Below are 17295 nucleotides of genomic sequence, written 5' to 3'. Positions count from 1 at the left end.
AATGATTTCCAGAGAGTTGGCTGATTTTACAATAATTAAGCAACATTGGCAAGACTAATTTAAGCTAATTTAAAAAAATCGCTTTAAAAGTTGTTTATATCAAGTAATTAGAAAGCGCTAAATCTCGATTAAAGTGCGGCGCAAGTCAACAAATGATTTGTTCGGATTAATTTATGCCCGGACAGCGAGACTTTGGGTGGGCTTGGGTATAATATATATATTGTATGTGTGTGTGTGTGTGTGTGTGTGTTGGTGTGACAGAGTTTACTTTGGCGTAAATGTTATTAAAACTAATGACGTTTATGGTGAACTCTTGTCAGGCTTTCGTTTAGCTTTGCCACCAATTTCGGCCTGGTCATAAACCGGGTCGTATACGTAATGAAATTTTGTGTACCTTGTGCTTTGTAACTCAATTAATGACCCCAGCCGGGGGGTACCACAAAAGTTCTGCTTTTTTAAATTCACTTAAAGTTCGCTGCGAATTTAATTCGCTCATTATGCTGACCAGCAGCTTAGGCGGCTCACCTGGCCCTGGAGCGAGGGAAGCAAAAACGAGAAATGTTTCCAAATTGGGACTAGAAGATCCGCCTAATGGTCATTGAGCTGGCTTGGAAGAGGGCATACTACATCTTCCTTGACCCATAAATAGCAAGGCATGGCATTTTCAATGAAATGAGCAGAGCACAGCAGAGCAGAGAGTCGAACGAGGCTGCGTGTCAAGTCGTCGGCGTGGACAATGAGTGCGCGCTGGGACGCTTTTGATAATGCTACAATCCGGTCTTGCTTGGCTTTTCGCACAGCCTGCAATTCAATCTCACACTCTCCCTCCCTCTCTCTCTCTCTGTCCATCTCCGTCTGTCTCATTCTCTGCCTCCTTCTTTCTTTTGTCCACCCTATCCGTCTGGCTCTGCTTTTCTTTAGCATTTTCACGGCAGCCAAGTGGGAAATGTCAGGCACTCAAGCAGCAGCAACTTATCTGCGGCAAAAACATTTGAATAAAATATAAGGCGAGAAAAGTTAAATGTAATGTAAAAGCCACAGCGGCAGAGACGTCGCCTTGGTACCAGTCAAATTGAAAATTTGGCTTAGCTTTGCGATGCTGTTGCCAAGGATCATGTGGATAAAGTCGTAAGACCTTAATAAATAGTTAGGATTAAAGCAAATATACATTTACAAATAAAATAATAATAAAAAACTTAAATAAAATATTTAAAATTAAAAAATTAATAATTAAATATTTTAGTGTTGTGATTATATGACGTATTAGAAGCTTAATAATATAATTTGAAATCATTTTCTAGCATAGAGTTCCTCTTGAGAGTATTAACAATTCGTTATGAAGTATATTCGAAGTTTACATATTATATACGCCCGCTGCGATGCTCAAAACACAGTCCAGCATTCAGATGTATATATATATATATATATATATATATACATATATATTTATATATATTTGACTATAACTGTAAAGGGAAATGGCAGAAAGCAACTGTGGCGAAAGAGAAATTGTTGGGGACTTGCAAATTTTTGTAAATTTAAATTTCAGTTCAATTTTAGGCAGCGGCCCAAATGATATTTAATGTGCGCTCGGACCCTATGCGGAGCTCATTATGTAATAATAAGTGAAAAATGTGTAGCAAAGTTGCGTAATTGCGTGTAATAAAGCCAACAAAATGCTCTAGATTATCAAAGTAATATCTGAACAAAAGTGTAGCATACTTTCAGGCGGCCAAATTAAAATTTCTAGAGTGAACGTATTTCACATTTAAAACAGTAAAAAACAGAAGAGAATACATCAGAAGGTTAGGTGTTATATAAAAATTCTAATTGTGTTGTTAAGGTACTAAACTGGCATTGTACAGATTCAGCGCTTAAAATATATATACAAACAAAAAAGAAAAGAAACAAACACAATCAAGTGCTATAAAGTATGAGGCACCCTTATAGCATGATACTGTTTCCAGTGAACCAATGATGTGGGCAACGCATGCAACAACTGCGGTGGCTGCTCAACAGACGCAGCACCATGTCACTCAGAGCTAAGAGAGCGGTTTATGTCCACTGTATAGCCCCAATTTGGCTCTACGGTGTGCAGATTTGGGGAATATGCGCAAAATCAAACTATAAACGCATACAGGTCCTGCAAAATCGTGTATTGCGGCAAATTACAAACTGCCCATGGTATGTGCGCGGCTCAACTCTACATCGAGATCTGAAACTGTTTACTGTGGAGGAACAGATTGGGAGACACACTAGTCGATATAGTGACAGACTGGCTAGACACCGGAGCAGACTAGCGAGAAGATTGCTTCCTGCGAGACCACTAAGGCGATTAAAACGCTTGGGTTTTGCCAAAAATATGAGATAAGTCGTTTAGGGATACTTGTAAATATATATTTGTAAGTCCTCCTGAATACATCAGAAGGTTAGGTGTTATATAAAAATTCGAATTGTGTTGTTAAGGTACTAAACTTGCATTGTACAGATTCAGCGCTTAAAATATATATACAAAAAAAAAAAAAAAAAAAAAAAAAAAAAAGTGAACCAATGAAAATAAAAATCGTTAGAATTTTAGATAGACAAAAGAGTCGATAAGCGTGCGGTAAGTGCTTAAGGGCCAGCTGATTGGCAGCTTAGTCAAGTTAGTACAAGTGCCATCAATCAGCATCAGTCAGTGTCAAAGCATCCACATTTATCCATGCATCCACATCATAAAACAGAGTGTGTGTGTGTGTGTGGCTGCGTCCGTTGCCATGACTCAAATTGATATTATTTATCAATAATTTTTTGTTATCATGCGGTGAATGCCATAAAATGTCGCCCAACAATGTGCCACGCGTATGCAAAGTAAATAAAGTGAGCTAAAATATGCTTTCAACTATTTTTGCTCGCTTCTGAATAGCTTTTAGCTGACATTAAGCTATTGGCTTAATAGGTTTTTGAACACACTTAATGGCATTCTTGACTCAGCTAACTGATACTTTGCGAATTTTTCGAAGTTGTCAAGTGAGAAATGAGGACAATGTGTGTGAAAAATGATTTTATCTAATTTTTAAAGAACTGGTTTATATTATATAGTTATAAATAATATGTAATATTTTTAAAAATTTTTTATTTTTTATTTTCAAGTTAAAGGCATGAAATGAAAATTGATCAAGTGCTGTATGTACGATATTTTTCTCATTAACGCACTGCCTTAAACGAGTTGAATATATATCTTTGCTTAACATAACTGCGATTATTTTTTCGCAGGCAGGTGGTAATTTTAATGAGTGCGTGCCAATTAAAAAGTTCTTCTCGCTGCCGGAAATTGCATAATGTTTAATGCATGCGTATGCGATGAAGAAGCAACCACAACACGGAGAAGTCGGAAAAATCACATATTCAATTTACAGTTCGGACTCTGTGTGTGTGCGTGTGTGTGTGAATGAGCTTACTTTTGACCCCAGGTGCCAGCTGCACAAACAGCCCTTAAATGTCAAGCTAATTAGCACAGGGTACAAATTATTTGTAATTAATAATGACAAGAGATAAAATGAGCGGTAAAAGCTTTATATTAATAATGCACAAAGTCAATAAATTAAACATTAAATAATATCAATGCGCGTGCAATAATTTTATTTAATTGTATTTAATGACTAGCACGAGCAACAGTAATTATTACATAGCTTTGCTTGCACCTTTATCATCTCTGATTACGCTTCCCTTTTTTTTATCCTTTTATCCTGCAAGGATGCAGCTGGCACGACAGACATTTTGCAGCCAGCTTGTTTCAATTATCTGGCAACTAAACTAAGGCACGCACAACTCTGTGGGTGTGTCTGTATGTGTGCGTGTGCGTGTGTATGGGCTTGTCAATGAACATTGAGTAACTTTTGACTGTAATGGCTGGGGTTAACTTCTCCTGGAACTGAACTCTGAAGCACGTTTGCATTCGATAGTCAAGAGGAAAGCATACTATAAGATACCCTATATATATTGCATATATTATATAAAGTTTCCTTATAAGTATATGTATAAGTAATATGTGTATTATATTTCTAAGGAGATCTTAAGACAAAATTAATTGAAAAGTATTATCCACAAATCCCGTTACAAGCTTCAGCTACCGCATATATGCCCCCATTTGCTGGGTATACAAATTGCTTACTCGACAATGTTGACATCTGAGGCAGAGGTGTAGACACTACGAGGGCAAGGAGCCACAGCTTGTAGGCGAGTTAGTAGGTTAACAAAACAGGCTCTAATCAGATTCACAATGTCAATGAAAAAAAAAAAAAAAATAATAAAAAATAATTGCCTAGTAGAAGCGTAAGGCCTACTGTGTATTGACTGAAGGGTTCCTAGCAACGGCTGCTTAAGCGTCTCCATCCGTCCTCGACTGCATTACTTTCTCTTATTCAGCTTTCTTCATGCCTTATTCATTTGTCTGCATTGTGCGAGTTGTGTGAATTGTGAATTTTGCTGACACATTCATCATTTCTATAATATTCTCATTTATAAACATAAACACTCTGCGGTTTCGCTCTGCCTCGGGGCCATTGTCAAGAGTCAGCTAGATTTTTAATTAACTCGTTGGAACTTAAGACGACATCAATTTAATGAAAACCGCAACTAATTACTTTTCATACTCCAGCATGAACTTAAGATTTATCAAATTGAATGAAGCTCTAGATGAGACTCAAAATATGTTGATGCATTTGCCTAGTTAGTTATAATTAAGGATTAAGAGTGAAAAACAAAATATATTCTGGAATAAGCATTCATGGGAGATTGAGCTAAGCGCAAGACTCATTGAGAACTTTCAGTTTATTTCCAGTTGCCATACATTTATTTAACTTTAAACACGTTTATGCTCTATTTACCACATATAAAAGATGAAAGTAAAGTTGAAATTATTTGGCGAGAGAATCAAATGCAGAGTTATTTCAGACCAGACGCCGCCAACAGCAGCCCAGAACTTTGCGCAAAGTTAAATTGAAGCTGAGTTTATTAAATTGCTGCACAATGCATATTTAATGCACACTTTCACGGTTTTTTTTTTTCTCAAATAGTTCTTAACATCTTCTCATATTCAACGCCAGCCAGGTGTTAAGTGTATGCCTCAAGTTTTTTGCATTCCTAAAGTAGTTTTATTTTTATTTTTTTCCTTTCATACTATAATACATTTTTGTTTTGTTTTTCCTTTTCGTTGCTTCTGCTGTTTACGTTCTGCTTTTGTCTCTCTTTATTGTGTGTGTGTGTGCGAGACACCTTGAGCGCTTAATTAGCTAATGGCTGTCGACATCAGTTGCACATAAAGCGTGGCATAGACTGCAGCCCAATTTTGGCCAGTAAATTGGCCTGATTGGCATGCAGCACGTCGGGCCGGCCTTTGCTCACCGTTGAGCCCACTTCCTCTTCTTTTTTAATGGACTTTGCTTGCATTTTAAAATTGCAATATTTTCCGCTCCATCTACTTTACTTTCGACTCGACTCGACTCGACTCAACCCGCTGCCAGCTGCCTGTCATGCACGCTTTTCGCCTGTTTGCGCGGTTTTTTATATGCTTTCCACGTCCGTGGCAGCTCCGACAATGGGAGCTTTCACTATGTTGCAGCTGGGCACCGACTTGCTCCCTGTCAGACTGGAGCGAACAGCTGCTGATGCTATGCAAATAAAAATCTGTTAAAGTATTTAAAAGCTTGGAAAGATTGCATAAACGGATTCCCAGTATGCAATATAGGGTGATGTATGTTCCATGCAATCTCAGCTCTTTCACATTTCTATTTAGTAACTGAAAGGCAGAAATGAGTCAAACACGAGTCAAGCATATTCAATATGAGAATTTATGCGTATTTCAAAGGATGATTCGAAAAGCGATTTTTTTAAGTTGAATAAAAGGCAAACGAGAGCCGACAATAAAAAAAAAAATCTCGCCATCTTTACAAATATTGTGCATATAAATATGCTATGTAACTCGGCGAACAAAGGCGAGCAAACTCCTTTGTGATTATACCTGTAACCCGGAGATCCTTTCCCTGGCTGCGACCGCTGTCCTCTTAGCTGACGGCATGACAAGGGAGCTAGGCAGCGTCGCCGGGCAGCCCGGGGTTGGGGCCAACATCTGTTGGCCAACACGACAACAACACACAACACAATGGATAAAAAATTTAATGGCTTATGTAAATTTGCATTTGAATTGCTTTCTGAAAGCGGCTTTTGATGCGTGGCCGCATAAACAATTCGCTGTCTCCTGTTGTCTGTTGTCTGCTGTCCGTTTGGCTCTTTTGGCTTTATGTAAATGGTAAATGGTTGTGTGGCTAACAGTGCGTATGATGTACGCATCAAATGTTTGCCTTTACGAGTGCCGTAATAAAATCATATCAAAAATTTAATGTCCCAGCAATGTGCCAGCCAGCCACCAGCCACCAGGCATCTGGCTCTGCTTTTGGCCCGTCCGGTTGGTTACACGCTGTAGATTTTATGCGCCTGCATTTATCAAATTGTCAAATGAGCTGTCCGCAGCAGGACACTCGCCTGGCTGGCCACTACGCTTGCATATGTCCACTGAATGTCAGGGCTCACCGTGGGAGTTGCTGGCCGGGCCGAGCCGGGCAGCTCCTGCTCCTGCTCCTGCTGTTGCTGTTGTTGGTGCGTTTTGCATGGCAACTGAATGCGACTTTACACGCATCAATCAAAAAGGATGTCGCCAGTGCCTTTGTGCAATCAGGAAATGAATTACGTGAAATGAATGCCAGCGTTCTGCTGTCCCGGCAAAATACAAAGGCGCCCCACTCAATCCCGCCCGAGCGCGGATGCTTGCTTAAATTCCGTAACAACAAATTTGTTTACACACACATATATATATATTTTCGTTGAATAAACAGGAGACGAAACAGAATGGCAAATTATGTTGCTTGTTTTTCTTCCGGTTGTTTAAGCTCAACCTTCGTCCTTTTGCCAACAACAGGATGCAAGATATCCAAGAAATGGCGTAAATTATTTTTAATTTCCAAATATCAATATTATTTATTATGATGAAATGTAGGAAGGTACATTTGATAAATTTAATGAATACTTTGCAGTATATATAAATTTATATATTTTTTATATTTTTTATATGTTATATTTTATATTCTATATTTTATATTTTATATTTTATATTTTATATTTTATATTTTATATTTTATATTTTATATTTTATATTTTATATTTTATATTTTATATTTTATATTTTATATTTTATATTTTATATTTTATATTTTATATTTTATATTTTATATTTTATATTTTATATTTTATATTTTATATTTTATATTTTATATTTTATATTTTATATTTTGTATGTACGCGTAAATACTAATCTCTCCCTCCCTCCCTCTCCTCTACCTATCTTTCAGTCTTTCTCCTTCTGGCCGAATATTCTTTGCATTGATGCAGCTTCGTAAATGAGCTTAAATACTAAAAAAAAAATAATTTTAATTTCCGTAAAGATAAATTTCCCAACAAAAATGTTTATGAAATCTTTAAGAGAAAGAGAGCTTTGGTTTATTTTCTTAAAGACATATTCAAACTTGTAACAAATATGTTAAAGTTTCCATCTTAAGATATTTTGTTTTGTTATTGGAAATAAATATATATTGTTTCTAAAAGTTTTCTTAATTTTCTACCATGAAAGCTCTTTGTTTGTCGTTTCTCATACTTACCTTGTAAACTTACCTATTTTGTCGCACATTTAAATTTGTTTTTTGATTTGGGCGGGGAGAGCAAAGGAAAGTAAATTTGTGTGTTTTTTCTTTACATAGGGAAATGGCCTCAAGTGGCAAAAAGTTTTCACAACGATTGTCGTAGCTGCTGCTGCTGCTGCTGCCCCTCCGATGGCTTTATGAAGTCAATCAAGTTTTTAATGAAGGTACAGTTGTCTCACAGTTCGTTCCGTTGAATAATTTAGGAAATGTCCGCAGGGGACATTACGTATTTGCCAAGCTCTTTATTATCTTCCTCTCTGCTGCTTGTTCTTCTTGATTGCATCTCGCCTTTGCGTATTGATTCAGGCGGGGACAGTTGAATTTGAATAACGTTTTGACGCATTTTTAATTTCCTTTTGATTGCTGCGCATTTATAAATATATACCAAGCATAATAAAGACGGTCTGGCTCTTACAATATACACATTTATTTATTTGGGGTATTTAAAAATACAATTTTGTTTCATTTGCCTATATATATCTTTCGTTTTTTTTCTTCTCATGCACGTAAATATTTTCAGTTAGGTTGACGCATATGCATTAAATGATATGAATTCAATTTTTGTTTTTGACGAGGGTTTGTTTTTTTTTTGTTTTTGTTTTTTGTTTTTTTTTTTTTTTTAAGATTTCTGTTTTCTTTATACACTTGCATACACACAACTATTCGTTCGATATACATATGTGTTTCATATATATACAAATATATACATACATACATACTGTTTTATATATGTTTGTATTTATGTTATGTTTATATATGCTCTTGTATTTGTTTTAAGACCATTCGCCATGGGTCTGCAGTTAGACTCTATAAAATAATACCATATGCTGCATCGCAAAGAATTTATTTGACTTGTTTTCGAATTTCACCCGCTGAGGTTGCGTGCCACACATTTCCATTCCCATTGTTCACGAGCTTTGTTTGTCAGCGGGTTTAATTTATTTTCATTATGTGCCACACTCGCATTCGCACTCCGCTTGCTCGCAGTACTCTCGGCCATTTCCGGTGCGCCGTTTACCCAGCATTCTGTCCTTACAATTGACGCCGCACAATGCCAGCTCCCAAAGGCTTTGCCTTTGACTGCAATACAACAAAAGAAATTCATTTCAGTTTTAAGGTTACTTTTCACATTTTTCGCTTCTCGCTTGTTTTTTGTTTTCACCAAGTCACAAGTGGAGAATTCGAGGCGATAAACTTTTAAATTGAATGAGCCCGAAAGTAATTTATATGCAGCAATGATTTATCTTTATAGAAATTAAACCTGTATTTGCATGCTAAAATCATAAAAAAAAAGAAAATATACAGAAATTTTTGCTCTTTGAAGAAAAGTTGTGAAACGTGAAAGAATAATATTGAAATTAAAAATGAAATATTATAACAATACTAAAAATTGCTTTAGCAATTCTATTGATTCTCTGACTCTCTATTGATAATTAATCGAATGGTAGAGCTAGGGTATATCGTATTTAATTAACAAAAAGAAAAGCTAAAACACACATCACATTTGTAAGTGGTAAAATAAAAAAATTGAGGTATAATAAATTTGCACTTTATTTTTAGCGCAATGCTTAACGTGAAAAACGTAGGAAATATAGCGTATACGCACCATCACACACACTTGTTTTTTTTTTTTAGCGACGGCAACAGCTGCGCGACTCATCAGCGTGCAGCTGCAGCTGTTGCTGTAGAGTGTTTACAACAACCGTTCGAGGTCCTCGCTCTCCGCATCACTGATGTAGGAGTCGGTGTCTGTAAAGTAGTCATCATCGCAGCGATTGCGACGACAGCAAACGCGTCGACCCATTTCATCGTCACTCCAATGCTCAAACTCCTCCTTGTGATGCTCCAGCAGCATCAGCGATGGGAACAAACTGTCGCATCCACTGCAGCTGTTGGAGACAGTGAAACAGAGACAGAGAGAGAGAGAGAGAAGGGGAGATTTGACATTGGAATTGGTTGGCTTTAGCTGGAGTCATTGATTACCCAAAGTGTCGCTTCTTCTGCTGATGCGAGGCCAGCTGCCGATGACAATGAAAGGAGCGATCACACACATTGCAGGTAAGCGATTCATCTGTAAGTGAAAAGTAACGAGTCACTCGTATAAATTCCTACAGGCAATGACTTAAACTTTTTTTGTGTTTTCTTTTTTTTTACTTTTTGCTCATTGCCAACTCACCGTAGTCATCGTCATCGTCGGCCATGGCCAGTGCGTGAAGTCGGCTTATTGTGCTTTCGTTAATCTGCTTGGACATGGCCGATGTGGAGAGGTCCTTTGATGATTTGCCTTTGGCCTGGCATAGGCCCAGCTCACATAATGCGCTCTCCACCACAAAGTTGCCCTGGCAATCGGCGTTCGTGCATGCCAATAGCTGCATGCCCTTCTCATTGCCATTGGCCTCGTCCTGCCCATTGATGTTGTTGCTGTTCGTGCTCGGGTTGTGGTTGGCATTGTTGCTGTTGCCGTTGCTGTTATTGATGTTGCTGCTGTTGCTGCTGCTGGCGGCGCCAGGTGCCAGCATTTCAAAGTCGTCTAGCTCATCGAATGGATCATCGATTTTATGGCCCAGAGACACCGCATCGTCAGCCTCGGCGCTCAGCCGGCCGTAAGCCTTGCGTGGTGGCCGCTTCACGTATTTGTCTGTAACAATAACAGCAAGGACACCCAAACATTTAATTACCACCATCAATTTGTGCAAAGTATTTTGGAGACTCTGTTCGAGTTTTATCTGTGGTGCACATATGCGCCTTGTCAGCTGCCTGGGGCCGACAAGAACTTTCTCTTTGCGCCCCATTGAAATTATAAATTGGTTTTTTATTTCTTTGCGCTGCAGCTGACAATTTATGCGCGTCTTTGTGTTGCCGTCGGCCTTTGTTTCGATCCTTGTCTCAGCTCAGTTCAGCTCAGTTCGGCTCAGGTTTTTGTTTGGCCTACCATGTCCTGCACAAAAGTTTTTGCTGCTTGTCCTCGAGCCGTGAAGTGATAAAATAAGATTTATTGTGCGAGTGTGAATGCTGACTGAGCCCCGCCATAAATAGCAGCGGCCTATAAATTCTCTAAAGGTTTTTATTTATGAACCTATTTGTGGTGGCACCTGAACACTTCAGCCAACTGGCTATGAAGCGCTCATTAACGCATCGACTGGCGAGCCTATTTCAAATGGCTAACTGGGTATCCAGGCGTATACGCAATACTCCGCTTTCAGCTTGAATTTTTCCTGTTTTTTATTCAGCTTGAATATTTCAATAATTTTTATTGCAAAAATATTGTGCCAAATTGGAATTTCCTATCTAACCGATTTTATCAATTTAATGAGCTCATTATTCTGCAGCCGTATCGAAAGTCGAACAATTAAGCCCGCCTTCGGACAATTGTAAAGTATGAAAAAGTTTAGGATTCTTAAAACCAAATTTGAATTTGCTTTGAGTGGTATATGAATATTTCACGGAAATTCCCTAGAACTACGAAGTGCAATATCTTTAGAGGTTCCGCCATTGTTATAAACCAAAATAGAATTCCGTAGAAAGTTCAATTTTTGTAGACAGTTTTTTATTTTTAAATTTAAAGGAATTCATTAGCTTCTATCAAGACTCTGTGTTCTGTGCAAAAAATCTTACATACATAGATCTGCATTAAATAGTACAAGGAGTGAAGACATTGAGTCAATCAAGCCCCAATTTAGTTTGATATCAAAAGTGAGATGTCAAAAGGTTATTCCAAGAATTTCGCTGTGCTGGTAAAGCAGAGTGAAATAAATAAAGGCGAGCATGAATATTAAAAAGCGGGACAAGTAAACACTAACGTACACACACACACACACACACACGCTTACAGCAGGTGCTGTAAGCTGGAGGCAAATGCGAAAATTGTTTGTGAAGGCACGCGTTCGTCCATGAAGCCAAATAAAACTCATTTTTATTGCTAGCATATATATATATATATATATATATATTTATGTGTATATAGTACATACATATATCTGTATGTATTTGTATATTTTTGTAGGTGTATATGGGCGAGCAGAGCGCTAAAAAGTATGCAACAACAAGTTTTGTGCCCAAGCATTTAACGCCAAGCAGTTAGTATGTGTGTGTGAGTGAGTTTACGTGTGTGTGTGTGTGCACGCGACTGTTGCCGCTGGCCTTTAGCTATGCACAGATTGAAATTTATGACACAAATGGTAGCAAAACGGGACAGAGAGAGAGAGAGAGAGGGATATGTAGGGTGAAAATAGTTGGGCTTTAAGTTTAGCACGCGCCAGCGTCTGCTGCGACTCATATGCGATCTAAAAGCGAATCAAAGATTAAGTTATTTTCGCGTGTGTGCCAAAAAATATATAAAACAAACTGAAAATAGAAGGGAAATTCGCATTACAACACAAATTATTACAAATGATGCGCCGGCGGCTGACAGCTTGTTGGAGTTGCCAACATAAATCATGGCCAAAACATGGCCTGGCGTGGCTTGGCTTCGCCATGTTTTGGCTACATTAATACGCTCTGATAAACGCCCAATCATTTGCCAGATTGTAAGAAATAGACATTTAATATACCAAGAAAATGTGAGCAAGCTTAGTAGATGAGGTTCTATGACTTGTGAGTACCCTAGAAATATATTGATATTGAGTTTTAGTATTATATGGATAATAGCTGAGATAATAGCCTCAAGAAATATAAAATAAATTGAATACTTCACTAATGAACATACTAATCTGAATCATTAGAATAATAGTAATACTACTACTAATAATAATAATAATAATAATAATAATAATAATAATAAAAGTAATAGTAATCACATTAGCAATTGCAATTCTAGCCACTTGAATTCATCTTAGATACTTGACTGCGCAATATAATTTAGTTGCAATATAATTTATGATTTTCATAGATTCCCTTGAGGTCATAATGTTTCCTCTTTTCCAACATGGAGCTCCACTAATGGTGCCTGCAGGCAAAGTTTGGAAAATTAGCCGCCATTGAAGGCAAAAAGTCAAACATGACCTTCAAAAATTGCCAAGTTTTTTGTGCGTGTACCGAAACTAATTGGCTCACACACACATATATAGGCAAAAAGGGCATAATTGTTTTTATTGTTAAACAATTGTCGTAAATTGAATGCAGTGCGCATCTGTCTGCACAAATGGGAATATTGCGGGCATTATTATCAATGACAAATGCCTGTCATAATTATCGGTTAATGCCGCTGACATATGTTGGCCAGCATTTGCATAATAAATGGCCTCTGTGTGCTCGACTGCATCTTTGTGTGTGTGTGTGGGAGTGAGTGTGTACACGTGTGTTGAACATATGTTGTTCGTTTAACAAAATGGCAGATAATCAAATTGAATTTTTTACTTTAGTTTATTGCAGTTGCTCATGAAATATGGACAGCCAATTAAAAATTGAATTGCTATTAACAATATGTATATATAAATATTTAATTGACATTTACAAATGGCAAGTTTAAAGAATACATTTTCGTATGAATTGCAATCAAGTGGAATAAAAAACAATCCCATTTTAGACACATTGTCCATTTAACTTATTTATACATATTTTCACATATGCTAATTAATTTAAAGGGCTTAATTAGCTTATTAATTATTCATGAAATGGAATTTTTCGAGTATATTTTATATGCTTTATATAATCAATTACTGGAAAATTAATTCATTTGAATGCTCTCAATTTTATGGTAAAGTGAAATATTTACTTAAAATTTGCATTATTAATATGTTAAGGATATTTTTAATTAAATATCAACATAAAGTGAGAGAATATATATGTATATTATATAAAATATATTTATATAAAATAATATAAATATTAAAAATTGTTAAAAAATTGCTTTAAATTTTTAACTCTTCTGTAAGTAATAATTATTAAGAAATAATTGCATATTGAAGGCCCCGATTATCTTTAATTAAGTTTAAGATAGTTTAATTTAACTTGATTTCATTTTATTTAGTTTAATTTAATATATCATATAATAAAAATTCATTCACATTAAATTTAATTAGAGATTTACCTAACTGAAACTAATCTTCAAATGAGACGCCATTTATATAAATCCCAATCCATTATCGTCCTATAATAGAAGTAGTATAATATTGTTTCCTTTTTTTTTTTTTTTTTTTTTTTTCTTTTCTTTCTATGTGTTATTGTTGGCAACGAGAACTTGGCTATTTATCTAGAGTTTCCGTTTCGAGCTTCCTTTGCTGCTCGCTTTATCACGAGTTTTATTTTGGGCGTTAAAGCTAGCGCGAGGCTTAGCGCTTAGACAAAAGCATCTCGGGACAACGCCTGGAGTGTTTGTTTCGACAGTCATATCCTAGGCACGTTTACGGCACCCACTCATACTCCGCACACACACACACACCCACACGTTCACACACTGACATATGTGGAAGTAAACCCATAAGGAGCAGCTTATTATTAAGTGAGGCTTGTGGCTCGTATTTGCTTTGCCTCAACTGCCTCGTATTTTTACATTGGCCATCGGTATCTCTGGCCATATGCTAGAGGATTTTGTGCAAACAATAGGTACAAGTGTGTACTTAAGTACAGTACACACACACGCACAAGGCATACATATGCTTGCGTGTCTTATGTGGTGCTCAAATCATTTTGCGCATTTTAATTAACTTGCTTTGATACGTGCGAAGTTTTATGAATTTCAGCTAAAGTTTTCCATTTAAGATAGCTTGGGAATTGTTCAGGATTCTTTACTACTTGGATTTTGGCTTAATGCAAGCTTTAAGCAAGTCAAAGATTAAACAAAGATTTTAAAAATATTAGTTTTATATTTAATTATTATATTTAAGTAAGTAGAGCCAGTTTGATTATGGCTAGATAGTTTGAATGACTGAAATGAAATTCATATAGATATACCATAATATTTCAATAGTATTTACTTTCTCTGCTTAATACTTAGGTAGGTATTTCAAAAGAAAAATACAAACGCCAAGTAAAAAAGCATACGATATATACTTTTTCGTTTGAATATATATTGATATTTCCAAATATCTTTAGTCAAGTAAATGATGATACTAGCTTTAATAGGTAATATTTAACATTCATTCCTCGAGGACTATTAAATAGCTATTTAACTGTTCTTTTATTGTATAACTGGCATTAGTATTGAAATAGTTATACTGAATACGTGCCATGGTTGTGTGATAAGTTCAGCGAATCGCTCAAAAAGTTTATACCAAAACTTTCAGAGCACACACACTCACACACACTTCAATTAATAAAGCTCAAGCAAAGATTTTAATAATTCTAATGCTGCCACGTTAAAAAAACTGTTCATCTTGAATGTAGAAACTAATTTGTTCGACTTGCTTCAACACACACGCACACACAGAGCACGACTGGAGATCTGAGAAGCACTTGAGTAATTTAGCAATCATTTTGGTTTTTCTTAGCTCAGCTTCTAGCTTGATTACAGAGTGGAGCACCGAGTCTGAGTCATGGCACACTAATTGGACAGTCCAATCAATTAGTGCCTGGTGTCGAAATCTAATAATATAATTGCCACCTGGACTGTACAACTTACCCTGGGTGCTGTTGCTGTGGTTGCCATTGCCGCCGGCGGCTCCGTTGCCGCTGCTCTTGCTGAAGCTGCAATTGTTGTTCAGCGAGTTGAAGAAATTGGCGGCGCCAGTGCGCCGTAAGATCCAAAACATGTTGCAAACTGCAGATGCTGTCGATGTTGTCGATGTTGCTGATGTTGTTGCTCTGATATGTTACACCAAAAAAGTATGCTACGTACTAAGCGCAACGCAGCGACGGCATTTCGAAAGCGTCTGCTGATAAGCACGTCTAAATTGCGATACAGCGACTGAGAGCGAGAGCGAGAACGAGCAGTGAGAGTGAGAGCGAGAGCGAGCGAGAATGAGATGCCGACGCGTTCGCGACAAGGATATGAAGAAGCGTTGCCCCAAAGTTCGCTGCTGGCAGCTGTTCCGTGGCGTCGCGTCGTCTGCAGCTAACTGACTGCCATTGGCATTGGTGCTGCCGTTTTATACTAGCCGACAGACGAGAGCATAGGAATAAAGAGAGCGTCGAGCCGAGAGAGCGAGCGAGCCTTTGGCTTACGTTGAGCGCCACGTAACGTAAGGCCAGTCATTACGTAGCGTACCGTTGGCCTGGCCTGGCGTATGCTAAACGCTGAACTTGACCTTCGTCAACAATGGTGGATCCCAAATATTTTGTTGCACTCAATTGTTTTGCCTTCCTTCAGTCTTAAAGTCACGTAAATGCGCAAGACTATGCTAGGAATTTCGGGCTTAATGCCCGTACGCCGTGCTGGCCATCAATGAGCAGCAACCCGGAAGACGGCCGCCTCTCAGCGGCATTTAAAATTTGGGCAGCACGCACTTAGCGCACCAAACGCCCATGCCACGCCCCGTGCCTCATAAACCTTAACCGCCCATCGCACATGCAACAAGACAAAGTTTGGCGTTTACATGAGCATTTGCTCTGCACACAGGTTCATGCCCCGTCAATTGCCGCTTAAAGTTGCGTTCTGAAACGCGTTGAACACCAGCGACTTTAGTGCCACAGGACACACAACAAAGCAATGTGAGGACTTACGCTCTAATAACTTGTACTTGCACTTAGCCTAGCGCTGCGATTCTGTTTGTATTGCCACGCCCATCTACGCCCAATTGAAACTTGATACGCCAATGGATGGGTTCAAACGATGTGTTTGCCTTGAATAAGCACTGCCATGAGGCAAGCATCATAGTTGTACTCGAATTTCAAGCCGCGACGGCCTTGAACGCTGATTTTAGTTACCATTTTACTATTAAAATTTAATTTCCATTTAAATTATGTTTAACTTTGTAATTGAAGGAGATTTTGAAAAATTTTAAATAATACGAATTTAAGAGCAACAGCATGTAGTCCTCTGATTGAGGAATATTATTATTGGATTCGCCACGCCCTAATGAGTTGGATGTAATATTTGATAGGCTTCAGACTAGAAACAGTAATTCAATAGTCTTTCAACTGTAAAATTTAATTACGTTAGATAAAATACATTAAATATATAGGCTTAGTTGAGTTAAGCATTCGCTTACAAAACTTCTTTTTGAAATTCTAATATAATAAATTCAAATTAGATAGAAAACAAATTAAATTATTAAGTTATTATTTTGATTAAATTTCCATGCCAAAAACATTTCGTTTAAGCAGATGTACGAATGGAAAGCAGAACGGACATACATACATGTACATAAATTTCATATTTCATCTTAATTATTTATTCATCTTTACCCCTTATATGACCTAAATTCTAAATATGCTATACATATTAGGCCAATGCAATTTACCTGGCTTTAGTTTCTGTTTGCCTATTTGGCTAAACACAAAACAATTGTGTGTCAGCAGGAGTATTTGATATTATTGTACCATGTGTGCAATTTTAGTTGATTGTGGATTATATTATTGACACGCAGCCTGCAATGCGCTTTTGCCAATTGTCCAAAATATTGTACATAAATTCTAGCATAAGCACAACGGCAATCGAGGGCGACCCAAAATGTGTGTGTGTGTG

At 37.3% G+C, this 17295-nt stretch overlaps 1 protein-coding gene across 1 annotated transcript; it reads right to left on the bottom strand.

Annotated features, from left to right (window-relative positions):
* Positions 1–8142: 8142 nt before the first annotated feature.
* On the bottom strand, positions 8143–15746 carry LOC108609285 (uncharacterized). Its single transcript, XM_018001040.2, has 5 exons — positions 15292–15746; positions 9910–10371; positions 9717–9804; positions 9340–9622; positions 8143–8813 (listed from the first exon to the last, which is right to left on the bottom strand). The coding sequence occupies exons 1-4, from the start codon at positions 15419–15421 to the stop codon at positions 9427–9429; spliced, it is 876 nt and encodes a 291-aa protein (XP_017856529.1). The 5' UTR covers positions 15422–15746; the 3' UTR covers positions 8143–8813; positions 9340–9426.
* Positions 15747–17295: the final 1549 nt, after the last annotated feature.

Source organism: Drosophila arizonae, chromosome 2 (genome assembly GCF_054131065.1).
Source record: "Drosophila arizonae isolate 15081-1271.41 chromosome 2, UAZ_ARI_1.0, whole genome shotgun sequence".
NCBI classification, from domain to species: domain Eukaryota; kingdom Metazoa; phylum Arthropoda; class Insecta; order Diptera; family Drosophilidae; genus Drosophila; species Drosophila arizonae.
Note: the sequence above shows the minus strand (reverse complement) of the source record. Positions and strands in the feature narration are given on the sequence as shown.

Bases quoted from the DNA above. Each gene is read 5' to 3' on its own strand.
- LOC108609285 (XM_018001040.2), bottom strand. From the start codon at position 15,421: ATGTTTTGGATCTTACGGCGCACTGGCGCCGCCAATTTCTTCAACTCG. The intron at 10,372-15,291 runs GTAAGTTGTACA...TTATTGTTACAG, and splicing joins CCACAGCAACAGCACCCAGG to ACAAATACGTGAAGCGGCCA. The intron at 9,623-9,716 runs GTAATCAATGAC...TGTCTCCAACAG, and splicing joins CAGAAGAAGCGACACTTTGG to CTGCAGTGGATGCGACAGTT.